The sequence below is a fragment of the Rhinoderma darwinii genome, chromosome 1 (assembly GCF_050947455.1).
Source record: "Rhinoderma darwinii isolate aRhiDar2 chromosome 1, aRhiDar2.hap1, whole genome shotgun sequence".
NCBI lineage: Eukaryota > Metazoa > Chordata > Amphibia > Anura > Rhinodermatidae > Rhinoderma > Rhinoderma darwinii.
In genome coordinates this window covers 498,225,635-498,253,566 of record NC_134687.1, presented here as the reverse complement: position 1 = coordinate 498,253,566, position 27,932 = coordinate 498,225,635, and the positions used below count along the sequence as shown (strand labels likewise).

General features: G+C 41.2%; 1 protein-coding gene across 1 annotated transcript in view; it reads left to right on the top strand.

The window, feature by feature from the left end:
• Positions 1-27,932, top strand: part of ADAMTS19 (ADAM metallopeptidase with thrombospondin type 1 motif 19) — a 310,868-nt gene that overhangs the window by 272,815 nt on the left and 10,121 nt on the right. The window contains exons 20-21 of the mRNA XM_075854793.1: positions 5,431-5,635; positions 7,573-7,725. Of these exons, the coding sequence (XP_075710908.1) occupies positions 5,431-5,635; positions 7,573-7,725 (358 nt within the window). The remainder of the gene's footprint in view (positions 1-5,430; positions 5,636-7,572; positions 7,726-27,932) is intronic.

Sequence of the window (27,932 nt, the reverse complement as noted above, 5' to 3'; positions counted from 1 at the left end):
CATTATGGCGAGGAAGTTGTTTAGCGCCGAGGAGGCATACGCCATGCTGTGGTCTGAGTCGGAGACCGCATCAGAGATGGCGTCCGAGATGGAACCTGTTTTAGGTAGTGACGATGACAGCGTCACTTCAGGTTCATCTTCAGGGGACGTTGTCCCTGATGCAGTCGAAACTGCAGAACATGAAAGCGCAGGGCCAAGTAGCGCTGTAGCACGGGACAGCCTGGTCCCTCCAGTCCAGGCTCTTGTATGGGCACTTGCCCCATCTTTTGGGCCTAGAATCCACGGATTTACGGCCACTCCTGGCATAACCGTGGACAATACAAATTTTGTCCAAATGGATTACTTCCATTTATTTATAACGGACGACATCCTAAATCAGATTGTCCACGAAACAAATTTATATGCCACGCAATATATAAGGCAGAAACCTTCATCCACCCATGCCAGAGATTGGACGCCCACCAATTTGCAGGAATTAAAACATTTTTTGGGGCTCACCCTAAATATGGGTATTGTCAAAAAGCCCTCCATTAGGTCTTACTGGTCAACAAGACCCGCCCAAGCCACCCCAGTATATTCTGCAGTAATGCCCAGGTCTCGTTATGAGACAATAATGAGGTTCCTCCACTTCAGTGACAACGCACAGGCCCCCCCAAGTACCGATTCAAACCGGGATCGGTTGTTCAAAATAAGACCGCTAATAAATTCCCTGAATAATTTATTTCTGCAACTCTACACCCCTGAGCAGAATGTAAGTGTGGACGAATCCCTCCTCAACTTTCATGGCAGACTTAGCTTTCGCCAATATCTACCTTCCAAAAGGGCAAGATATGGCGTTAAGCTCTACAAATTGTGTGAAAGCTGGTCAGGATATACCACCGCCTTCAGGATTTATGAAGGGCGGGACCGCACAATAAATGTTCCTGGATGCCCCCCTGATCTTTCCACCAGCAGTAAGATCGTGTGGGAGATAATGCAGCCTCTACTTCACAAGGGGTACCACCTGTACTGTGATAATTTTTATTCGAGTGTGCCCCTGTTTAGGCATTTGCATGCTGCAAGGACTGGGGCATGTGGTACCATGCGCAAAAACAGAATTGGTTTTCCACAGCAATTAGTGGGGAAGCGCATGGTAAAGGGGGACTCCTGTGCTTATGCATCTGAAGAATTGCTGGCGGTCAAGTTCAGGGATCGCAAAGACGTGTATGTGCTAAGCACGATTCATACCGCAGGAACAGTGGCAGTGAGGGAAAGAGGGGCAACATCGGACAAGCACAAACCAGTGAGCGTGTGCGAATATAACAAGTACATGGGGGGGTGGATTTAAGCGACCAGGTTTTACAGCCCTATTTAGTAAAACGCAAAACTAAAACCTGGTACAAAAAGGTGGCCATTTATTTGTTACAGGTGGCAATCCACAATTAATTTGTGCTGTATAAAAAAAACAGAGGCAGAGACACATACCTGGATTTCCAGGAAAAAATTATTGAAGGCCTCATTTTTGATGTTCAGGACACCCGAGAATGCCCCCAGTCTGAGGATGTCACGCGACTGACTGAAAGACACTTCATCAGTCGGATTCCCCCAACAGCAACCAGAAGCAACCCCCAGAAAAAGTGCCGCGTCTGCAGAAAAGACGGGCACCGCAAAGATTCCCGATATTTCTGTCCCTCATGTCCCTCGCAACCAGGCCTGTGCATTAAGCCATGTTTTAAAAATACCACACTGTTCTGAATTATTAGATTTTAGTTAATTTGTTGAAAATATATTTGCCCTACATTACGTTTTTATTTTTCCCATGATTTTACTCCAAGGGTGATGGAGGTAATGGGTGGGGGGTGGATGTCATGTTTGCATATTTTCTAAAGTTCATCTGCTGGAGAGCTCCATTTGCATTAACCTGCAATTTCTTATTTTAGAAAACCCCAAAAAATAAATTCCCATTATACCCCTAGATGAATATTTTGGGATTTCTGCTTCAAGAGCAGATTTTTTGGAAGTGTTATAGCAACTCTGTTGAGTTTTGTAAAACCAGCTTTGAAAAAAAGCGATATGTGAAATAATCTTCTTCTATCCTCCGCCCTCCTACATCTCTATGTGATAAATAAGGCCACATATTTGGTATCCCCGTGCACGGGAGAAGTGGCAGAATGTGAACGGAGATTAATTTTGACCGTGGTCTATACCGTGTGTGAAAAATGCTGGTATAAACTGACGCATTTGCTAAAAAATTGCTAATTTTATTTTGATCCATCTTATTCAAGAAACTTTCAGAAGAAAACTGGACTGTCTAAAAATATGATAAACCCCTTGAAGGAAACCTTGTGGGGTCTACTTGTGTGAATGAAGTCATTTATGGGGTGTTTCTAATGTTTCAGCAGCATTAGGCCCACCAGAAAACAGTATGCGGCTATAAAATCAAATGCAAAATTCCTGGACCGAAAAGGCCAAAAAGCCTCCTTTTATGCCAAGCCCTGGCACATGCCCGCACAGTGAATAAGGCACACATATTTGGTATCCCCATGCACGGGAGAAGTGGAAGAACGTGAAAGGAGATGAATTTTGGCCGTGGTCTATACCGTGTGTGAAAAATACTAGCCTAAACTGACGCATTTGCTAAAAAAGTGCTGATTTTATTTTGTTCCATCTTATTCAAGAAACTTTCAGAAGAAAACTGGACTGTCTAAAAATATGATAAACCCCTTGAAGAAAATCTTGTGGGGTCTACTTGTGTGAATGAAGTCATTTATGGGGTGTTTCTAATGTTTCAGCAGCATTAGGCCCCCCAGAAAACAGTATGCGGCTATAAAATCAAATACAAAATTCCTGGACCGAAAAGGCCAAAAAGCCTCCTTTTATGCCAAGCCCTGGCACATGCCCGCACAGTGAATAAGGCACACATATTTGGTATCCCCATGCACGGGAGAAGTGGAAGAACGTGAAAGGAGATTAATTTTGGCCGTGGTCTATACCGTGTGTGAAAAATACTAGCCTAAACTGACGCATTTGCTAAAAAAGTGCTGATTTTATTTTGTTCCATCTTATTCAAGAAACTTTCAGAAGAAAACTGGACTGTCTAAAAATATGATAAACCCCTTGAAGAAAATCTTGTGGGGTCTACTTGTGTGAATGAAGTCATTTATGGGGTGTTTCTAATGTTTCAGCAGCATTAGGCCCCCCAGAAAACAGTATGCGGCTATAAAATCAAATGCAAAATTCCTGGACCGAAAAGGCCAAAAAGCCTCCTTTTATGCCAAGCCCTGGCACATGCCCGCACAGTGAATAAGGCACACATATTTGGTATCCCCATGCACGGGAGAAGTGGAAGAACGTGAAAGGAGATGAATTTTGGCCGTGGTCTATACCGTGTGTGAAAAATACTAGCCTAAACTGACGCATTTGCTAAAAAAGTGCTGATTTTATTTTGTTCCATCTTATTCAAGAAACTTTCAGAAGAAAACTGGACTGTCTAAAAATATGATAAACCCCTTGAAGAAAACCTTGTGGGGTCTACTTGTGTGAATGAAGTCATTTATGGGGTGTTTCTAATGTTTCAGCAGCATTAGGCCCCCCAGAAAACAGTATGCGGCTCTAAAATCAAATGCAAAATTCCTGGACCGAAAAGGCCAAAAAGCCTCCTTTTATGCCAAGCCCTGGCACATGCCCGCACAGTGAATAAGGCACACATATTTGGTATCCCCATGCACGGGAGAAGTGGAAGAATGTGAAAGGAGATGAATTTTGTCCGTGGACTATACCGTGTGTGAAAAATACTAGCCTAAACTGACGCATTTGCTAAATTCTTGCATTTTTTTCCAATTTTGCCCACTTTAGAGAAAAAAATAAAAATGATATATACTGACAAATGCCACTAAAACAAAGCCCTATCTGTCCTTTAAAAAGAGTGTAAAATTCAAAGATGAACTTTATTCACCTACAGAGTTATAGTCATCTAAAGAAGCGCATAGCAAAATTGTGAAATTTGCTCTGGTCATTTAGCTGTAAAACAGCCTAGTCCTTAACCGGTTAATACCCATTTTAGGCAGAGCCGCAACAGAATCTGCAACGCAGATTATGTGCGGCATTGATGCGGACAGTGGCGGAAGAAATACACCACGTCTGGTCATGCCCTAACTGGTATCACCGCTTCCGCAAAAGTCTGGACTATCACAATATGGCATTATTTAACCCGCTCTGTGAACACCATAAAAAAATATATATATAGAACACTCAAATTGCTGTTTTTTGGTCACCTTAGCTCTTCAAAAAAATTATAAAGAGTGATCAAAAAGTCGCAAATACCCCAAAATGGTAGCAATAAAAACTACAGCTCACCTCACAATAAATAAGCCCTCACATCGCTCAATTGACGGAAAAATAATAAAGCTATCGTTCTCAGAATATGGCGACACAAACAGGCTTTTTTAATAAAAGTGGCAAAACATAAAAAAAAATATCAATTTGGTATCGCCGTAATCATTTCAACCCGTAGAATAAGGTGAACATGTAGTTTTTACCACCTGATTAAAGGTGCCATGAAAAACTACAACGTGTCCTGCAATGTCAACAAAAAAATAAAAAAGTTATGGCTTTTGGAAGGCAGGTAAGAAAGAACTAAAATCAAAAATTGTCCGTGCTTAATATTAAAGTTAATTTTAATATTAAAGTTGTTTCCTTTTTGGTTATTAGGCCACGTTCAAACTTGGCATAATTTTTCCGCTGCAAATGTTGGTGCAGATTCGGGGCAATTACGCAACAAATCTGCACCAACATTTGCATAATTGACAGGTAATTCAGATGTTGCGGATATCACGTTGCCACAGATTTCAGTTTTTGCATTGCAAAGGCTGAAATTCGCAGTCAAATTCTGCTTCTTCTCCGGAACATAATGAGCATGCTGCGGAGGGGAAATTCTGCATTGCAGCCCAATTTCCGCACAGTTATTTTTCGCAACGTCTGAACTAAGTTTCTTAAAAATGTATAGAAACAAATGTAAAAAACGGCTGCTTTTTGGTTATTAGGGCATGGCCAGATGTGGCGGAATTGCTCTGGAATTACGCTTCCTAAAAATTTAAAGAAACAAATGTAAAAAACGGCTGCTGCAGAATTCCACTGCGGACTGTCCGCAGCGGAATTCAACAGCAATTCCGCCACGTCTGAACGTGCCCTAATGAGAAATGTATCTGTGTTTCCTTTGTTTTGTTAAATCACCTCCACTATGTTTTTTGAAAAACCCACAATTAATAATACATCACTGAAAAATAGAAAAATAAAAAAAAGAGAATTGTTTGTACCGATGGTATTGCTTTCAATGCCGCATAGTTACCAATATCCAATAAACCTATAAAGCAGCACACGCTCAGACTTGTATATATTATAAAACTTCTTTATTCTAATCCATTTCTTTCCTTGAAAATATTTCCTATTTAGATGGATGATGACCGAATGGAGTCCATGCTCCAGGACATGCGGTAAAGGAACTCAGACCCGGCAGACTGCGTGCACACAGCAACACAGAAATGGAACACTGATCACAGTTCGTGAAAAAGATTGTCCTGGATACAAGCCTTCTTCAAGCCAGCGCTGTGAGGGCCAGGACTGTATGACAGTGTGGGAGGCCGGAGTATGGTCTGAGGTGTAGTAATAAACATGACGAAGATCATTAGGGTGGATCAGAATCATTGCTACTGTATTCAGATTTATGTCTAACAAATATAGTGTGCTTTGGTTGACGTGTAGACAGCGAGGCGTCCTAGAACCTTATGTACAAAATGTGCACAGTCTAAAATTGTTTTTTGTATCTCAATATTCCACTATTTTTATATCTAGGGCATGCCCACACTTCATTCCTGTGCTGCACAAATGAAAGAATGTATATCACATATATATATATATATATATATATATATATATGGATCCAGGGATCAAATACTGTAGAATATAGATAGGGGTATGATGTTATCTATGTGCTTTGTGTAGAAACGCACCTTTTTGTCACTAAATGATATATACTGTATAAGCATTTGCAGTGACAAATGGAAAGAAAACTTTAATATCTCAATGAAGTCAAATCAAGAAGTAGAAAACCAACAAAACCATTATAACTCTAAAGGGATATGGAGCGTGACTCTGATATGAGGCTTCTATATGCATAGTGCAGATTTCTGGATGTGTTTAAAGCATCCTCCAATTATAATGACATTATATAGAGAAACAATAATAGTGCACAATAATCGTTTTTCTAAATAACTCGTATTAGCGATTTTGCTTCTAACTACAGCACATAATGTCTATAGTTTGTGCTGCCGGCAGTAGGCGACAGAGCGTCCTGCTCATCTCCGTGGCTCCCGTATCCAGAACGGACGGTAGCACTATAGGATCACATTACATTCTACAGTATGGGCGGGCATTCTGCATACAGAGTCATGGAGATAAGCAGGACGCTCTGTCTCCTACTGCAGAGTTATGAGCAGTCGGCAGCACAGACTATAGACCGTCTGTGCTGTAGTTAGAAGCAGAATCGCTAATACGAGTTATTTAGAAAAACGATCATTGTTCCCACTCCTGCACTATAATAGTTTTTCTATATAATGTCAGTATAATTGGAGGTACGCTTTAAATGCTTGCCAGTTGGACTTTGTACAGATGTAGCAAAGTTTAACTTGACTGATAGCTTACTGCAGCGTGATATCAGACAACAAAAGCCTTTGAAAAAGCCAAGTTAAAGAATGTTGCTACAGTGTATTTAGTGCGTTGAGTCAAGTCAAAGATTGCTGCATTTGTATGTCAAATCAGTAATAAACACTGTAGTGTTAGGATTTCAATTTGGGTATTCATGACATTTCCACTGGAAATCTTTCTATTATATGTTAAATTTCACCCAAAATTTTCTAATAGTCCCTCTGTTCTTTTAGGCTTTGTCTTTTACTATTTTTTGCCCATGATAAAGGATTTTTTTTTAATACTATATTCAATGTCGCTGATTCAACATTTTTAACATTTGAACATATATTATATGTTGAGAATAATTCACCTGACTGCCAACTACGGCAATGAGCTCTGTGTTCTGAGTGTTCTTGTCAGGGGCAATTTTAGCCTTCCTGTTACTTGAGGCGGAAAGTAAATTGGCACTCCATTTCCCCAGAGAAAGTAATGGGGCGCCTTATGGACAGTGGATCCCTGGATATTGACTTCATACCTAGATTTTCCCAAACAGTGACATAAAACACGTAAGATACGTCGGATTTATCTGCAGAATATGTAAATTTATGTAAATTTTTGTCACCCAGAATCTCAATATGAATTAATACATTTCAGGAGCTATAATGTATTCGGCACAGAGAACATAAGAAATTATATATTCATGAGCTGCTTAATTGTACAGTATTAGAAATAGCAGTCATTAGCATTTTAGATAAGGTTATTTGGTGCATTGTAATCTTAAAATGTAATACTTGACACAAATTTATTGTTCATTGAAAGCTCAGAAATTTCAAACGCTCTTGTCAAATTTCATCTAAAAAACTCTAACATATTTTAGGAGTGAAACTTAAACAATTCATCTTTTTTCAGTGCTCCTTAAAATGTGGTAAAGGTGTACGACATCGAACAGTGAGATGCACAAACCCTCGTAAGAAATGCCTAATGTCTACCAGACCACGGGAAATGGAAGACTGTGAGGATTACTCGAAGTGCTACATTTGGAGAACAGGAGACTGGTCTAAGGTGAGATCAGATTCCAGTATTATTTATCATTAAATGTGACTACAGACATAGGTATACTGACTAGTTTAATAAAAACGGTTGAGATACTGTATGTGTTTATATTAGATCTTACAATTTGCTTCAGCTTTGACCTTAGCAATTATCTTGAAGAGCTGAACAGAAATAATTTCACTCCAAGAGGTGGGGAAGACGCATGCCTTTATATATGTGATAATTATCTGCACATAATGACTGTAAGGCTGGGTTCACACGTGGCGGAATATCACTTAAATTCCGCTGCGGACACTCCGCAGCGTTAATCCGCAGCGGTGCCGTTTGTCCATTGACTTACACTTTAATTTAGCAGTGTTCGTTTAGACGAGGCGTAAAATTCCGCTGCGGAGCATAGGCTGCGGAGCGGAATTTGGTGTCCGCAGCATGCTCTGTCTGTTGCGGAGCAGTGGCGGACTCATGGCGGAATTTCTCCATTGACTTCAATGGAGAGTCAAAATTCCGCAATGAAGTCCGCAGATCTTATGTGTGCTGCGGAGCGTATTGGTTTTACTACCATGACATTTCTTCATTCTGGCTGGACCTATGTATTTCTAGGTCTACAGCCAGACTGAGGAAGTCAGTGGGGCTCCCGTAATGACGGGAGCGTTGCTAGGAGACGTCTGTAAATAGTCACTGTCCAGGGTGCTGAAAGAGTTAAGCGATCGGCAGTAACTGTTTCTGCACCCGGGACAGTGACTACCGATCTCAATATACATGTATCTGTTAAAAAAAATATAAGTTCATACTTACCGAGAACTCCCTGCGTCTGTCTCCAGTCCGGCCTCCCAGGATGACGTTTCAGTCTAAGTGACGGCTGCAGCCAATCACAGGCCAAGCACAGGCTGCAGCGGTCACATGGACTGCCGCGTCATCCAGGGAGGTCGGGCTGGATGCCGAAGGAGGGACGCGTCACCAAGACAACGGCCGGTAAGTATGAAAATCGTTTACTTTCACTAGGGAAAGTGCTGTCCCTTCTCTCTATCCTGCACTGATAGGGAGAAGGGAAGCACTTTTCCCGCAGTCCGCAGCAGCTAGTCCGCATCAATGTACTGCACATTTTGTGCAGATCCGCAGCAGAATCTGCAACGCAGATTCTGTGCGGCATTGATGCGGACAGTTGCGGAGGAAATCCGCCACGTGTGGCCATGCCCTAAGGAGCCTAATTTGCAGATACAGATGTAGCCCTCTTTATCTTGACTTTTAACGCATTAACCCCTTCCCGACATTTGCCGTATAGGTACGTCATGGAAAGCATTGACTTCCCGCATCTTGACGTACCTATACGCCGAATGTTTGGGACCGGCTCAGAAGCTGAGCCGGTGCCTTCCATCACCTGATCTCAGCTGTATCTTACAGCTGACATCCGGCTGTAACGGCGGGGACCGAAATTAGCTTCGATCCCCGCCATTAACCCCTTAAGTGCAGCGCTCAAACGCGATCGCTGCACTTAAGGTGTTTGCAGCTCATCGGAACCCCAGTAATTAAATTGCCGGGGTTCCGGTGGCTGCAATGGCAACCGGAGGCCTAATACTGGCCTCCCGGTCTGCCTAGCACCGAAGCCGGTCAAGATCCGCCCGGCGGCGGAGCCTGATCAGCTTCCGTAGCTGCCGGCAAGATGGCGCCGGATCAGGAGCTGATCCGGCGTCATCAGCGGTGGAAGTCAGCTGTACTGTACAGCTGACATCCACCTGTAACGGCAGGAACCGGAGCTAGCTCCGATCCCTGCCATTAACCCCTTCGATGCAGCAATCTAAAGCGATTGCTGCATCGTAGCGGTTACTAGCAGATCGCCAGCCCTGACAGGCAATCATTACTGGCGACTGCTGTTATGGCAACAGGAGACACAATGGTCTCCTGCTCTGCCATTACGGAAGCCAATTTAGGCCCCGCCGGGAGGCGAAGCCTAATCGGCTTGCTGTCAGTGAATGACTGACAGATCTAATACATTGCACTACATAGGTAGTGCAATGTATTAGAAAAAAAAAAATCTGACCGTTGCACCTTCAAGTCCCCTAGTGGGACTTGAGAAAACGTGTAAAAAAAGTATAAAAAAGTGTAAAAAAAAGTGCAAAAAATAAAAGTTTGAAAACAATAAAAGTTTCAAGTAATCAAATAAAACACAATCCCCCTTTTACTCTTATCAAGTCCTTTATTATTGAAAAAGAATAATAAACCATATGTATTTGGTATCGCCACGACCGCAACGACCGGAGGTATCAAAATATTATATTATTTATTGCACGCGGTGAACAGCGTAAAAAAAAAACGTAAAAAACGTTACCAGAGTTTCTGTTTTTTGGTCACTTTGCCCTAAAAATATTGGAATAAAAAGTGATCAAAAAGTCGCACGTATCCAAAAATGGTACCTATAAAAACTATAGCTCGTCCCACAAAAAACAAGCCCTCATACACCTCCGTCGACAAAAAAATTAAAAAGTTATGGTTCTCACAACTTGGCGACAGAAAAAATACATTCTTTTTACAAAAGTAATTTTATTGTGCAAAAAGTTGTAACACATAAAAAAGTGCTATAAATTAGGTATCGCCGGAATCGTACTGACCCGCAGAATAAAGTTAACATGTAATTTATAACGCATGGTGAACGCTGTATAAAAAAAACGAAAAAAGCTGTGCCAGAATTGCGTTTTTTTGTTTACCTGGCAACCCAAAACATAGGATAAAAGGTGATCAAAAAGTTGCATGTACCCCAAAATGGTACCAATAATAACTACAGCTCGTCCCGCAACAAACCAGCCCTCATACCGCTACGTCTATGAAAAATAAAATTAGTTATGGCTCCAATAAGTCAGGAAATAAAAAAATATGCAGTTGTGCCCGAGGGGAACATTTGTTCTGTTTGAAGAGGCGATTTATCAAGGACCTAAAATTAGGGAACCAGGAAAGGGAGGGCCCAAACATATCCGCTGTAAGCGAGGGTGCCCGTATTATACCAGGACAACACTTCCCAGCAAAATTCCCCAAACTGCAAAGGCGCGGAGTGTGGACCAAAAGGGGGATAATAAAGGATGCCATATATCAGTGCGACATTGGCCTGTGCAGAAAGGATTGTGTCACAGCGTAACACACATCTATGGATCATTTTATTGTTTTTTTTTACCCCATTATTATACCACCTGACTATGCCCCTTATATACTCCGCCCCGCTTACATGTACCCCCACATTATAAACGGAAACACCAGTAAGACTCCAAACAAAACTACTACCAAGCAAAATCCACGCTCCAGAAGCCAAATGCCAATTCCTCCCATCTGAACCCTACAGCGTCCCCAAACAGCAGTTTCCTTCCACATTTATGGCACCGTCATACCCGGGAGAACCCTTTTAGCAATTTTTGGGGTGTGTGTCTCCAGTGGCATAAGCTAGGCACGACATATTTGCCACTGAATGGCATATCTAGGGAAAAATATAAATTTTGAATTTGCACCATCCACAGCGCATTCATTAATGGAAAAGACCTGTGGGGTGAAAATGCTCACTACACCCCTTAATAAATGCCTTGAGGGGTGCAGTTTCCAAATGGGGTCACTTCTCAGGGGTTTATTTTTATTATTTCACATCAGAGCCTCTGCAGTTGTGAACCAATACTTTGTAAATCGCCAAATTAGGCCTCAATTTTACGTGGTACGCTTTCACTCCTGAGCCTGGTCGACTGTCCAGGCAAGAGATTAGGGCCACATGTAGGGTGTTTCTAAAACCAGGAAACCCAGCATAATAATTAGAGAGCTGTCTTGTTATGGTGGCACAAGCTGGGCACCACATATTGGCATATCTACGGAAAACAATCCCATTTTCACTCTGCAACATCGAGTGCACACCAATTTCTGCCAATCACCTGCAGGGTTAAAATGCTTACTACACCCCTAGGTAAATGCATTGAGGGGTGTAGTTTCCAAAATTGGGTCACTTCTGGGGGGTTTCCACTGTTTTGGGCCCACAGGCGCCCAGAAACCAATCCAGCAACATCTGCACTCCAAATGGCGGTCCTTCCCTTCTGAGCCCTGCCGTGTGCCCAAACAGCAGTTTATGACCACATATGGGGTATTGCCGTACTCGGGAGAAATTGCTTTACAAATGTTGGGTTCTTTTTTTTTCCTTATTTGTTGCGAAAATGAAACAATTTGAGCTAAAGCTACGTCTTATTGAAGAAAAAGGATTGTTTTTATTTTTACTGCCCAATTCTAATAAATTCTATGAAACATCTGTGGGGTCAAAATGCTCACTACACCCCTAGATGAATTCCTCAAGAGGTGTAGTTTCCTAAATGGTGTCACTTTTTGGGCGTTTTCATTGTTTTTTCCCCTCAGGGGCTTTGCAAATGTGACATGGCCTCCGCAAACCATTCCTGCTTAATGTGATCTCCAAAAGCCAAATAGCGCTCTTTCCCTTCTAAGCCACGCCGTGTCTTCAAACAGCTGTTTATTACCACATGTGGGGTATTGTTTTACTCGGGAGAAATTGCTTTACAAATTTTGTGGTGCTTTTTCTCCTTCAGTCCTTGTGGAAATGAGAAAAAAAATTGCTAAACCTACATTTTCTTTGAAAAAATGTTGATTTTAATTTTCATGGTCTACTTCCAATAATTTCTGTAAAAAACCTGTGCGGTCAAAATGCTCACTGTACCCCTAGATAATTTACTTGAGGTGTGTAGTTTCCCAGATGGGGTCACTTTTGGTGGATTTTGACTGTTTTGGCACCGCAAGAGCCCTTCAAACCTGACATGGTGCCTAAAATTTATTCTAACAAAAATAAGGCCCCAAAATCCACTAGGTGCTCCTTTGCTTCTGAGGCCGATGCTTCAGTCCAGTAGTACACTAGGGCCACATGTGGGATATTTCCTAAAACTGCAGAAACTGGGCAACAAATATTGAGTTGCATTTCTCTGGTAAAACCTTCTGTGTTATAAAAAAAATTGTATTAAAAATTTATTTCTGCAAAAAAATATGAAATTTGTAAATTTCACCTCTACTTTGCTTTAAATCCTGTGAAATGTGTAAAGGGTTAAGACATTTTCTAAATGCTGTTTTGAATACTTTGAGGGGTGAAGTTTTTAAAATGGGGTGACTTTTTGGGGGTTTCTAATATATAAGGCCCTCAAAACCACTTCACAACTGAACTGGCCCCTGTAAAAATGGCCTTTTGAAATTTTCTTGAAAATGTGAGAAATTGCTGCTAAAGTTCTAAGCCTTGTGATGTCATAGAAAAATAAAAGGATGTTCAAAAAATGATACCAATCTAAAGTAGACATATGGGTGATGCTAATTAGCATCAATTTTGTGTGGTATAACTGCCTGTCTTACAAGCAGATACATTTAAATTGAGAAAAATGCTAATTTTTGCAATTTTTCGCTAAATTTTGGTGTTTTTCACAATTAAATCCTGAACATATCGAGCAAATTTTGCCAGTAACTTAAAGTCCAATGTGTCACGAGAAAACAATCTCAGAATCGCTTGGATAGGTAAAAGCATTCCGGAGTTATTACCACATAAAGTGAAACATGTCAGGTTTTGAAAAATGAGGCTCGGTCAGGAAGGTCAAAAGTGGCTAAAGAGGGAAGGGGTTAAATAAACAATGGCTAGATCTCTTATCTTGACTTTTTCAATGACTTTTCAATGGCTTTTGTTGTGTGATATCACGCTGCAGCAAGTTATCAGAGTCAAGATAAAGATGGCTACATCCATAATTTATATACATATTGAAACCCACCCACCAAATTATTTTAATATTTTTTGTGCCGTTAGAAAGCTTGTCAGGACAGGGGCATAAGCAATCAGATATTTTCCTCAATACCCATTGCAAATAAGTAGCAATTTTGGAAATATCACACTCTTGCATTCTTGCATATCTTATATGTATTTTTCTTGGCCAATAGAGATGTAAACACTACAAATGTAGTGAGTTTTCTACCGAAAACCAAGAAAAGTTTTCTGTTTTCCAAAACTGACATTATAGCAACATACACATAACGACAATAATTATTGTTTTTAGTTTGAGCATTCAAGGGGAATTCCAGTTTCAGCAAATAAATGCTATTTGTTTTCATACTGAAAAGTTATACAAATTTCCGATAATACATTTCAAGCCTGTTTTAGGCATATTGTTTTTTTTATTATTTTGAATACTAGAGATTTCTAGAAAAGATCTTGTAATTCCGACACTGTTTATATGATAACTGCATTTATTGTAACACTTTCCAAAGCAATCCTTACAGGGTACTAAGTTGAAAAGTCTATCGACATGTTGTAAAAATCGTTGGATTCGTATTGTTACCGTGTCCTTGACAGTTCCCCTCTTAATTTAGGAATGTCTGCTTTTACTCCTGGGCCAGTTGGATTTTACAGTAACACCTCTTGAGCTATTGGCCTGGAGAAAATTCCCTTTTTCCAACCTATATGTTTGGCAGTGAATGGAATGAATAAATATGAGCAATTACTATGTATGCCAAGATTTGGATTGGTTTGTTAAAAACATAGAAATTTAGTGTTGCATTTACAGTATATACAAATTATAAAACCAGGTCATTATTAACACATATTCTGTACTGATTTGTATGTATTCTGACACAACTGGCAGGGGAACATTATGAGCTGTACACTGAACTAAAATGTTTCTTCTGTCAGTTACTTACTTCTTGACTTAATGCCTATATTATTTTATGGTAACTTACTATGAAATTCCAAAATAAACCAAAGTCTGATCCTTTAATATTAGTGAAGTTGGTAGACTTTGGTATTACTTTCTGAGCAGCCTCTGTGGCTATATATTAATGAGTGCCTTATAAATTTTTATTTACTGGATGGAATTTCAGAAAATAAAAGCGCATTGTAAGGCCCCATTCACATCACGTTTTTTTGCCTATGAGAATATACGCCGTGAAAAGCTCCCGACATATGTAAAACGGAGGATGTGACAGATGCCTAACAGTGGCTTCCGTCACTTATAGACTAATGCCATATCTGTTAAACGTATAAGTAGGGAATTTTCATCTCCTTTTCATGGTGGATATGTTAAACGGATGTCATAATAGCCTATGGGTGATGCTGGCCACTGTTAGGCATCCATCCCCTTAGAATATTATGACATACTTTTAATGTATACGACATGAAAAGCTGTGTAAAGAGAGTTGATCCAGCGCTGCAGGTATGTTGTTAAAAAGGAACGTGGTCCCAATTTTATTGTATCAAAAAGTTTAAAATTCGATGTCAGGTGCATATAGGCATCAAGGCAGAAATGGGTAGGTATTTCAGCGCCTACGCGTTTCAAGCACGGCAAGTGCTCTTAGTCATGGCATCCATTCACTCACTAGAACCCAAGACTATGAGTCTATATATTTGATTTTGCGGGGTGGAGCTGGGAAGCCTTTCAGATTAATTAATTGCTAGCAGCTTGTACATTTTTAAACCAGGAGAAAACTGGGCTATCCTGCCTCTTGTTCTCTGGGTGTAATGTTATCTGCTTGGAGTAAAAAAACTCTTGGTATTATATGCAGGAACCATGATATAAACTGTATTGATTTGTTCTCTGTATCAAACATTTTGTTATTTGTTTGCTATGTTAAATTTCAGTTTAAAGGTCCCCTCAGATGTATTAAGCAGATTTCTAGATAGCTGCGGCTTCCCAAAGAACCGCGTTGAAACCGCGATTTCAATAATCCACATTGGATATAAGTACTATTTGACTCCCGTTGGGCTTGTGTACCTGTGTGTGAATGGCTCCTAGGCTAGAACCTATGTTACATCTTGTTTTGAAATAAGAAAGTCATATATAAAAAATAAACATTCAAAAAGAACAAAAGAGAGACATTTAAAATCGGGCTTGCAAAGTCCAACACATGATCGGTGGAAATCTAATCTTGTCTGGCATAATAAAAAAGAATAAATCTTAAATATTGCAACTGTGAATGTAAAATAAGCAATTAAATTTATGTTGTATTGTAACAACATTATTCTCTCTAGAAGAAGGTGGAAAATAGTATACATGCATATATTTTAATTCATTTTGGGTAAGAGATATTACTAATTCTGTCCTCATGGTTGGAGGAAAGGGTAATGTTATGCACCAATATAAACATAGCTGCTGTATCACTGACATGTATTTGGTGTTTGTGCCAGAATACTCATGTATAAACATTATTTGGTAAATTATCATATATATACCCTATTTTGACTGTCACTTATCCTTGCAGAATTTGTGTATTAATGTACTCACAACTTAAACGCATTTGGTAGAAATATGGAACCAATATTTGAACTATAATTATAATAAAGATAAAACCGGACGGATTGACAATCCCCCATTTAATAGAAGTATTTCAACTTGAATCTTACTTCATATAATAATGTACACCGGTGTATATTGTTATAGCCTAGTTGGAATGTATTCATTATATAATATATAGCTGATAATAGGCTCATGCATAGCAATATATATCTTGCACTGATCGTATTTGGTTCAAAGCTGTATATGTGAATCTGTCGGTATTTTTAAGTGGAATAGTTTTTATTGTTTGGGGGGAGAATTTATTTGATATAAGTCCCTGTAAGCTGATGACAGATTTTATTCTCTCTGTGTGTTATAGAAGATGGTTTTAAGCACCTTATTTCTCCAAACAGGAATTTAGATTAACCCCCGGTAAATTAATATAAAAACATTAATTCCCTTCTTAAATTGAGTCCGTGCGGAAACCTTGTTTTAAGATTGAATATCCAAAAGGCCTCTCTAGTCAGGAGTGGCTTCTTGAGATCTCCTCCACGTACAGTATTTTTGATTCTTTCAATAGCATATGTCTTCAAATATGTGGTGTTTCTATCGTGGCAAGTGATAAAATGTCGTGCGGCATTGGATATGTTGGTAATTGTCGGGTTCCTAATATAACCAAGATGTTCTAAGATTCTTGTTTTAAACTTTCTAGAAGTACTCCCTACATATTTCAGGTTGCAACTGGTACATTCTATTATATATATTACAAAGTCGCTGTTACAATTAATGTATGACTTTATAGGATAACTTTGCTGGCCACTAGAATCATCAAATCTCTTTAACATTTTAGTGTAGTTACATATTTTGCATGGGTGAGATCCACACTTATAAAAGCCCAGCTGCTCTAGCCATGTTGTTTTAGTTATATTGGGTGGTAATAGTGAGGGGGATAATGTATTCCCTATAGTTGACCCTCTGCGTGCTACTATTCTAAATCCATGTTTTAATATGTCTTCCAATTTGTTATCTTCATACAGTAGTGGAATATATCTCTGTACCATGTTTTTAATGGTGGAAAATTGATTGCTATATTGCAAGCTTAGTGTAGGGATTTCTTTACTTATTTTATTGGTGTTAATTTTGTTTATAGTTGCATTCTGTTTGTCCAACAGTAAATTCTGTCTGTCTTTGGTCTTCACTATTTCTTTAGCCCTATTCAACATCCATTTCTTGTATCCCCGTTTACTCAATTTTTGGCTCATATTTTGTTGTTCTTTTTCAAAACTTTGTGCTGTACTACAGTTTCTTTTTGCTCTTATGAATTCACCTACCGGTATTGATGTAATTATATGTTTGGGATGGTTTGAACTAGCGTGTAATATGGTATTGCCTGTAATCGGTTTTAGGTAAATTTCTGAGTGTATTACTTCATTTGTTTTGGCCACAAGCTTTAAATCTAGAAAGTTGATACAATCCTTTTCTATTTTGTGTGTGAATCTCAGATTGAATTCATTAGTGTTGAGATATGTGAGGAAATCCTGTATGGCAGATACATCTCCCTCCCATATGAGTAGGAGGTCATCGATGTATCTGCCATACCAGTGTATATATTTGTTGAAAGGATTGGAATTGGAAAAAATAGTGATCTCCTCCCACCAAGCCATTACGAGGTTAGCTAATGATGGCGAAAATTTAGCCCCCATAGAGACTCCTCGTTTCTGAAGATAATATTGACCATTAAATTTGAAGTAGTTGTGAGACATAAGGAAAATAAGGGCATTATTAGCGAAATTTTGTAGGTGGTTATCATATGTACCATATTTTGATATGTGAAAGTTTAAGGCTTTAACCGCAATTGTGTGCGGTATACTCGTATATAATGCGATCACATCACAACTAAGCCAGCTGAAACTATCTGTCCACATTTTATTGGAAAATATTTGGAGGACGTCTTTTGTGTCCCTGAGGTGGCCTGGAACCCTCTGCACCAAAGGTTGTAATAAAAGATCGAGCCATTCGGAGAGTCTCTCTGTGAGAGACCCAATACCCGACACTATTGGGCGCATGGGGGGTGGCACTATGCCCTTGTGGGTTTTGGGCAGTGCATGAAAAATTGGTATAGTAAGATGCTCGATTAATATGTAATCTAATTCTTTTTGTGAAATAACTCCATTATATAAGCCAGTGTTTAGTAGATCTTTTAATTTTAACTGGTAATTTTGGGTTGGATTGTGATCTAATTTTGTGTATGTTTCTGCATCCATGAGCAATTCCATAATCTGTTTGTCGTATGTGTCCCTATCTAAGACTGTCACGCTGCCCCCTTTGTCAGACATACGTATGACTAAGTCCCTGTTATCTTGTAATGTCTTGATGGCTTTTTTCTGTGCAGAGGATAAATTGTGTTTATGTTGACCCTCTCTATTGGATACTTGTAGATGTTGTAATTCCCTTTCCATGGTGGCCTGGAATTTGTCCATGGACTCAGTTCTCGAATTAATGGGATAAAATGTTGGGTTAGATGTCGTAAAGTCCTTCAACTTTGAGATTGATTCTCTCTCTGTATTTGCTGTCAGTTCTTCCAAATTGATGAGCGTCATCTGTTCCTGGAACATAAATTGTCGATATTCATTCTGGTTCTTCTCAATATGTGACATATCCATAACCGCCGATAGTGTGTTGCCTTGATGCCTATATGCACCTGACATCGAATTTTAAACTTTTTGATACAATAAAATTGGGACCACGTTCCTTTTTAACAACATACCTGCAGCGCTGGATCAACTCTCTTTACACTTCTATTCTTTGCCGTGGACCGTTGCGGAGATCCGAGCGAGGCCAAGGTGTCAGGCGGTGAACTGGTGAGCTGGAGGTTTCCTCCCCCCTTTCTGACATGAAAAGCTATTGAGACGCTCATGATGTATAGGTTTACCAGCTGCTTGTGATTTTTGCCATACAGTGGCATATGTCACCCATTGACTCCCATGCGCGGTATACTTTTTTTTGCAGAATCCCATTGTATTGAATAGTGTTTTCTACTAAGCTAGTCCATTCTTCAAAAAGATAAAGTATACTAATGCATGTTAGCCCGACAGAGGCCAAAAGAGCACTCTGCTGGCCTCCGTCGGGCTAATGGAGCCCTATGGATAAGTTTAGTGTGTACGTCAGGAGCTTTCCTGGCGTACACGCTAAGTACATCACAAACGCAATGTGAACAGGGCCTTTAAGGAATTGTACATTTGGTGGATTTATACTGGTATATTACAGAACTGCATACATGGCAGTTGCTAATAACAACAACCTCTCCTCTTTAGCTCCAATATGCTTAACAAAACCAGGTTAGCAATAAGCATCCAAAATCAGAAAATCAAATGATAATCTACTAACAAAAGGAGAGTGGACCATGACCATTAGGAGATGAGGGAACTAATAGGCTCCCTGAAAAAAATCACTTTCAGAGCACCTATTAGATTGTAAATAAGTCTCATGTTACAAGGCAAACCAGTAAGGGCGTAACTATGGGGTGCAGCGGTAAGTGCTGCAATGGACCTTGGAGTCTGAAGGAAGACACATTAGAAGACAACAGTGTTATAAATTGCACGTGGTAGTTCGAGCCCTATTACAGATTTTGCATTGGTGCCCAGGAGCTTCAAGGTGTGCCTCTTAGTACATTTGTGTAATTTGAATTATCCATTTTGACTTTGCTTAGAACTCTCAAACTGCTATAAACATACATGTAAATGCGGTTTTGTGGATTCATTAGAAATCCAATTCAAAAGAATTAAAATGTGTTAGGGCCTGTTCGTATGTGACTTGGATACTCTGTTAGGGGCATCCGTCACAGATCCGGCCAAAAAAAATTTACTCAATAGCGCAGCATGCTGTGCTAGTGTTTCAGGTAAAACCACAGAAACCTGATGGATGCCTTTAAAGTCAATGTGTTCGGTTGGGCGCCACTGGTGTCCATCATGCAACACAACCGGCACTTCCAGTATTTTCATTATTCTGCTCCTCTGATGAAATAGAACATCAGAAACACTAATGCAGATGTAAACAGGCCCTAAGCAATTAGTTTTGTTGTTTTTCTCCGGGAAACTAACCCTCATTTAGTATGCATCAATATTTTGTTATGAAAATATACTGATGCTACAAAGAATTTGCTATGCAATAAAGTAGCGGCTCACTTGCATCTAGTTTTGCCTATATGGGGTTATTTGAAATGGCTTCTCAAACTGTGAGGTGGCCCTCACGAGTAAAGCACCCCCAAATTGTTGGTGATGCGCAGCTAGGGAGGCAGCTTTGACAGAAGTTATTATAAGTTGGATAGGCCATTTTTAGAGGGGCACCAATGTCCTGCGAGTTTTGTGCTTATTTTAAAGGGGTTTTCCCATCAGAGACATTTATGATATAGCCACAGGCAGGGCCGCCATCAGGAATTTCTGGGCCCCATACAGCCAAGATGTCTGGCCCCCCCCCCCTCCATTACCGGGGGTGAGCAACGGAAATTGTGGCACTCAAGTTTGTACGTTATACGCATTAACTGATATTGGTGCTGATGTCAATTACAGTGAAGGAAACCATGGAACAGGCAGTGACCGGTTAATGCTCCGGATTTTGATCTATTTAGCTAAAACGTATCCGACAGTATGGCATACAGTGGGATACGTCGCCTGGGGAATGGCCCAGGGGAAACTACTAAAGTCACTGTCCATGAACAGGGCTGGAGCCTTCTACTAGCGCTCTGCCCAGGGACTCTGGCACTTTTCCTGATGTCCATATACGTAAAGTGACGTCCGAAGCTTTGCAAAGCCTGAATACACAGCCGGAGCGTCGACAACACTCTGGCCAGGGATTCCGGCCCTGGAGAATCCCCTGACGTCACTTTACATATATGGACAGTGATGTCAGGAGCTTTCCCAGGGACAAAGTCCACGGGTAGACCACTCGTGATGCTGCCTGGGGACTCCGGAATAACAAAGTCTACTACGCCATTTCATCCTTCAAAAATAAGGTAAACCGACGTCCACCAGTCCGACGGAGGCTAAAAGGACATAATGGAGCCCTGTGAATTATCGTCTACGTTGTTTATACTGTAAGGTAGGAGATTTCCTGACGTACACGATAAACTTAGGGCAACAACACGATGTGAAGGGGAAGCGCTTGTGATGATGTAAGGAGAACTAATGCTCCGCTCTTACGTTGCCATTAAAGTTCAATGTATTTTTCCACAGCAAAAATCGGAGGCTTTCCCTTTGATTCCTGGCGCAGATGCTACAAGCGTGTAGCAGATCCGCACGAGAATAAGGCCCTGTTCACACAGAGTTTTTAGCCACATTTTTTTCAGCGGATACCGCGTTGGAAACCGTGGCAAAAAACGTCCGAAATCGCCTCCTATTGATTTCAAAGTTAGGCAAAGTCGTTTTTTCCCGCAAGCGGAAAAAACGCTCGCGAGAGAAAGAAGCGACATGCCCTTTCTTCAGGCATTTCCGTCTCTGACCTCCCATTGACATCAATGGGAGGCAGAGAAAGCCTGAAGGAATTTCAAGGCAGATTTTTCTGACTGCAAAATACTGTGTGAACAAGGCCTAAGTCCCATTGTCATTCAAAGTTGCTCATCCTCGCGTTTTCCATGTAATATAAGTCGCATGCTACTTATTGCTGTGGTGGAATTATTTTCATGGTGCGGAAAAAAATACACGTGGAAAATTTTTCACAGCATGTGAACTTGGTTGCGGAAACCTCATATGCATGTGATGCAGAATCATTGGCATGTCATCGGAATCCGTATCAAATCCAACATGTGTGAACGGGGCCTTAGGGGGAGTTAAAAAAAACTCTCTTAGGCCACATGCACACGATACTTATTATGTGCAAATTTGTCGCGTGTATTTTCGTGCGGCAAATCTGCAGTGTAATACAGTACCAGCAAAGTAAATGAGATCAAGAAATCTCATCTACATGTCGCATTTTCTGCACAAAAATTGACCTGCGGTGCGTATTTGAAAATATGCTACATGTCGCTTTATCTTGCGTTTCCGCTTGCGAATTGTTTCTGACTAGTTAAAAAAATTATAAAAAAATCTGCAGCATAAAACCTGCACCTATTTCCGCATCAAAATGTAAAAACCTAAAAACTTATCAAAAAGCGCACTATTAGGCTATGTTCACACGGAGTATTTTGGGGGAGGAATATCTGCCTCAAAGCTCCAAACGGAATTTTGAGGCAGATATTCCTCCCCCAAAATACTCCGTGTGAATAGCAATGATCGCGCCGTTTTTCGCCCGCGGCCATTGAGCGCCGCGGGCAGAAAACACGCTTTCTCCTGCCTCCCATTGAAGTCAATGGGAGGTCGGAGGCGGAAGCGCCCGAAGATAGGGCATGTCGCTTCTTTTTCCCGCGAGGCAGTTTTACTGCTCGCGGGAAAAAGACGCCGACGCCTCCCATTGAAATCAATGGGAGGCGTTCTCGGGCCGTTTCTGCCGAGTTTTGCGACGCGGTTTCCGCGTCAAAAAACTCGGCAAAAGACCCCGTGTGAACATAGCCTTAGGTGCAGATTTTACCTGCGGAATTACCTGCGGTTTTGATGCAGATTTTGTGCACCAAACTCCTCAATGTGTACATTACAGAATTTGCTAGGGATTTACAGCAAATTAACCCTTTACATTGTAAAGGATGAAATACGTAACAATTCTGCAACATTAGGGTATGTTCACACAGCTTATTTTCGGCCGTTTTTCTGGCCGAAATATCGGAAGCAGAACGCTTCCAAACATCTGCCCATTGATTTCAATGAGAAAAAAACGGCGTTGTGTTCCGACGGGCCGTTTTTTTTACAACGGCCGCGTAAAAAAACGACCACGAAAAAGAGGTGCAGGTCACTTCTTCAGACGTTTCCAGAGCCGTTTTTCATTGACTCTATAGAAAAACAGCTCCAAAAACTTCCGTAAAAAGCACAGCGAAAAACACGAGTTTGCTTAAAAAACTTCTGAAAATCAGGTGCTGTTTTCCCTTGAATATCTCCGTATTTTCAGACTGTTTTTGCTAATTGTGTGAACATATCCTAATAGGCATGCAGCTTATTTAACCCCTTCCCTCCTTAGCCATTTTTGGGATTTTAACTTTTGTTTTTTCCTCTCCACCTTCCAAAAGCTATAATTTTTTTTACTTGAGGGCTTGTTTTTTGCGGTACATGGCACCATTTATTGTACTGCATAATGTACTGGGAAGCTGAAAAAAAATTATTTGTGGGGTGAAATGCTGCACGTGCATGAGGTTCTGACAAACCCCATTCACATGAGCTAGGGCTTATTCAGACTAACGTGTTAATCGTCCGTGTGAAGGACGTTTTTTTTAATGGCCGTCACACGGCTGCATGTATTTCTATGGGGCTATTCACATGGTCGTTGTTCTAACGGACTGTGTGAAGGGCCTGTAAAAAAATAGGACATGTCCTATTTTTGTGTGTTTTCACGGATCCCTCAATAGACTCAAGTCTATGAGGGATGTGTGAAAACGGGTCCCGCACGGCTGCAAATCGGCCACGAAAAGCGGTCGTTCTTCACGTCTTTCACACACGTTGGTCTGAATATCGCTTTAGGCCTTATTCACACGAACGTGTCCATTTTGCACAAAAATGCTGTGTTTTGCGCGCGCAAAAGTTCAGTGTGGCATCTGCATATGGTGCGTGGCTGCGTGATTTTTGCGCAGCCGGCATCATTATGACACTCTGTTTTGATGTTACAACACAGTAAAGAAGGAGGGGCTTTTATGTTTCTTTCACTTCTTTACCTACTGTAGCGCGAATCACGCGCGTCACCCGGAATTGCTTCCGTGTGCCTGCGCGATTTGCACGCACCCAATGACTTCAATGGGTGCGTGCTGCGCGAAACACGGGCAAGTATAGGACATGTCGTGAGTTTTACACAGCGCACATACGCTGCGTGATATTCACTGACAGTCTGAACGGCCCCATTCAATAACATAAGTCCGTGCGACGTTCGTGTGAATAAGGCCTTATATTGTAATTTGTAGTGAATTTTCAGTGCGCAATCCGCACCAAAAATAGGAGGTAAGTAAGTGGCTTATTCAGACGTCCATGTTCGGTTTGTGATATACGGACCGTGTATCGGCCATATTTCCCGGACCGACCGCAGTTCAGGGAGACGGATTTCTAGCATAACAGTTATCTATAATCATAGTCCCTCCGTTCCCGTGGGAATACTGTCCCCGGTCCAATACTGAAAGCATCATTACAGTATGGGACAGTATTCCCGCGGAGAGGCAAGGACTCCCAGCAACACTGATAACTATGATGCTAGGAGTCCGGCTCCATGAATTGTGGTTAACCTGGGAAATACGTCCGATATACGCTCCGTATGTCATGGACCAAACGCGGCCGTCTGAATAAGGCCTTAGTCTAGTTACACAGTGCGGTGAAATCCCATTTTTTTGCCACAATTTTTGCAAAATCGCGGCAAAAACGTGATTTGACCGCACTGTGAGAATATAGCTAACATCACTTTTCATGTTTTGTATACTTTTTTTATGCAATATTCGTAATTGCGGCACAAATCACACGGTTTTGCAGCGATTTTTATATAATCATGGCAAAACTGCGTCATTTTTGCCACGATTACGAAAATCGCGGCAAAAAAAACGCTAGGAAAATGAAAAAATACCAAAAAACATTTTAACATACTTTATACATTCTACAAATGGGGTCAGGGGGAATGGGAAGCATGATTGATAGGGCACATGCTGCATCTTCCCCATGCAGTACGTGAAGCTACAACAGGTATGCAGGGGGTGCCGCGGGCGTTAGTAGGGGCGGGGCGCGAGCGTTGCGAGGGGGGGCCGTGAGCGTTGCGAGGGGGACCCGTGAGCGTTGCAAGGGGGGGGCGACAGTCCGACGGGATGGTGACGGCAGCCCGGCGGGCCCCTTTTCTTCATCCATATGGCCGGGCCCCTGACAGGAGTACCAGTAGTACCCGCCTGATGGCGGCCCTGTCCAAAGGATATGTTATGTCAGATAGATGCAGGTCCCACCTCTGGGACCCGCTCCTATCTCTAGAACGGGGCCCCCTAAACCCCATTCTACTGCTCTGTTTTGTGACTGAAGCATGTGATTTCCGACCATGAAGAAGAATACAGCATAGCTCGCTGAGCTGCGCTGTTTCCATAACTCCCATAGTGGTGAATGGCAGTTACGGAAGCAGCGTAGCATGCGAGCTACCCTGTTTCCGTAACTACCATTCAGTTCTATGGGACTTACGGATACAGCGTAGCTCAGAGAGCTACGCTGTTTTTTTCTTCATGGTCCGAAATCACATGCTTCAGTCGCAAAACAGAGCGTTAGAATGGGGTTTAAGGGGCCCCGTTCTAGAGATAGTTGTGGATCCTAGAGGTGGGACTCGCATCTATCTGATATTTATGACATATCCTGTGGATATCCAAAGAAGTAGTAGGACAACAGCACACGTCTTCAAATCATCAAAGTGGTTTTATTGTCAAGACATCCACAAACGACAAGCAACGTTTCGACCCATAGTGAGTGAAGGGTCTTTGTCAAGCCTTGACAAAGACCCTTCACTCACTATGGGTCGAAACGTTGCTTGTCGTTTGTGGATGTCTTGACAATAAAACCACTTTGATGATTTGAAGACGTGTGCTGTTGTCCTACTACTTCTTTGGATATACATCGTGCTGGAGTGGGTTTGCCTGGCTTGACAGCGTGCACCGCACCATACTCGGGACTAGTGCTGCTTCAAAAATCTCCTTTTTTCTGATATCCTGTGGATATGTCACAAAAGTCTCTGATGGGAAAACCCCTTTTAGGTTCTTCTTACTTCAGAAGACAAATTTTAAGATCAATTAATTTAATTAATTAATTATTTTTTTTATTTGGACTACAACCAATGGTGTAGCCCATGCATCACCATGTTCTGGCTAGTGATGTGGCAGTAGAGAAAGATTGTGAAAGCCTGCCTTAGCAGGTATCAATTTGACCCATATAACCTGTAGCACAAAATCATTAATTTTTACACATTTTACATTGTAGCTTAGAAAAGGTCACAAACATAATCACTATAATCATTTTTAATATTTGAAGGTTCTAGAATATTAATGCTTCTTTAACCCCTTCAGGACTGAGCCTGTTTTGGCCTTGTGGACGCAGCCGATTTTTTCAAATCTGACATGTGTCACTTTATGTGGTAATAACTTAGGAATGCTTTTACCTATCCAAGCGATTCTGAGATTGTTTTCTCGTGACATATTGTACTTTATGTTAGTGGAAAAATTGGATCAATAAATTCAGTATTTGTTTGTGAAAACCACAAAACTTTAGAGAAAATTTGTAAAAATTAGCATTTTTCTAAATTTAAACGGATCTGCTTGTAAGGCCTCATTTACACGAACGTGATATACGTCCGTGCGACTCGCGTGCTTTTCACGCGGGTCGCACGGACCTATACAAGTCTATGGGGGCATGCAGACAGTCGGTGAGTTTTGCTCAGCGTGAGTGCGCTGAAAAAAACTCACGACATGTTCTAAAAATCTGAGTCAATGGGTGAGTGAAAACCACGAAGGTCGCACGGAAGCACTTCCGTGCGAACTGCGTGATTCGCGCAAGAGCTGTCAAACTGAATGTAAACAGAAAAGCTCCACGTGCTTTTCTGTTTACAAACATCCGAACGGAGTGTCTTAGAGATGAGCGAACCGAACTTCAGCGGGTTCGGCCGAACTCGTTTTGACCGAACCCGGCAGGAGACAGTCACTGTCCAGGGTGCTGAAAGAGTTAAACTGTTTCAGCACCCTAGACAGTGACTTCCGATCCCAATATACGTGAACGTGTAAAAAAAATAAAAGTTCTGACTTTCCGATAACTCCCGGCTTCTTCCTCCAGTCTAACCTCCCGGGATGACAATTCAGTCCAAGTGACAGCTGCAGCCAATCACAAGCCAAGCACAGGCTGCAGCGGTCACATGGACTGCCGCGTCATCCAGGGAGGTGAGGCCAGATGTCAAGAGAGACGCGTCACCAAGGACGCATCACCAAGGACGCGTCACCAAGGCAACGGCCGGGAAGTTCTCGGTAAGTACGAACCTCTTTTTTTTTAAACAGGTTACTCGATATGGTGATCGGAATTCACTGTCGAGGGTGCTGAAAGAGTTACTGCCGATCAGTTAACTCTTTCAGCACCCTGGACAGTGACTGACGTCGACTAGCCTCATCCCTATGATGGCGGCTGCGCGAAAATCACGCAGCCGCGCATCATACACTGATGACACACGGAGCTGTCAAGTGCCTTTTGCGCACACAAAACGCTGCATTTTTTTGCGTGCGCAAAACGCACACGCTCGTGTAAATGAGGCCTAAAACAAATAGCAAAATAGTAGCAAAAAGAGATAGCAAAATAGTTACTAATTAACATTTCCCATATGTCTATTTTATGTTGGCATAGTTTTTTTGAACATCCTATTTTTTTTCTAGGACGTTACAAGGCTTAGAACTTTAGCAGCAATTTCTCACATTTTCAGGAATATTTCCAAAACCTATTTTTATAAGTACCAGTTCACTTCTGAAGTGGCTTTGAGGGCCTTATATATTAGAAACCTCCATAAGCCACCCAATTTTAAAAACTGCACCCCTCAAAGTTTTCAAAACAGCATTTAGAAAGTTTCTTAACCCTTTAGGTGTTTCACAGGAATTAAAGCAAAGTAGAGGGGGAATTTACACATTTCTTTTTTTTTGTCAGAAAATCCATTTGAATCCATTTTTTTCTGTAACACAAAAGGTTTTACCAGAGAAACGCAACTCAATATGTATTGGCCAGATACTGCAGTTTTTAGATATATCCCACATGTGGCCCTAGTGTGGTAATGGACTGAAGCACAGACCTCAGAAGCAAAGGAGCACCTAGAGAACTTTGGGGCCTCCTATTTATTAGAAAATAT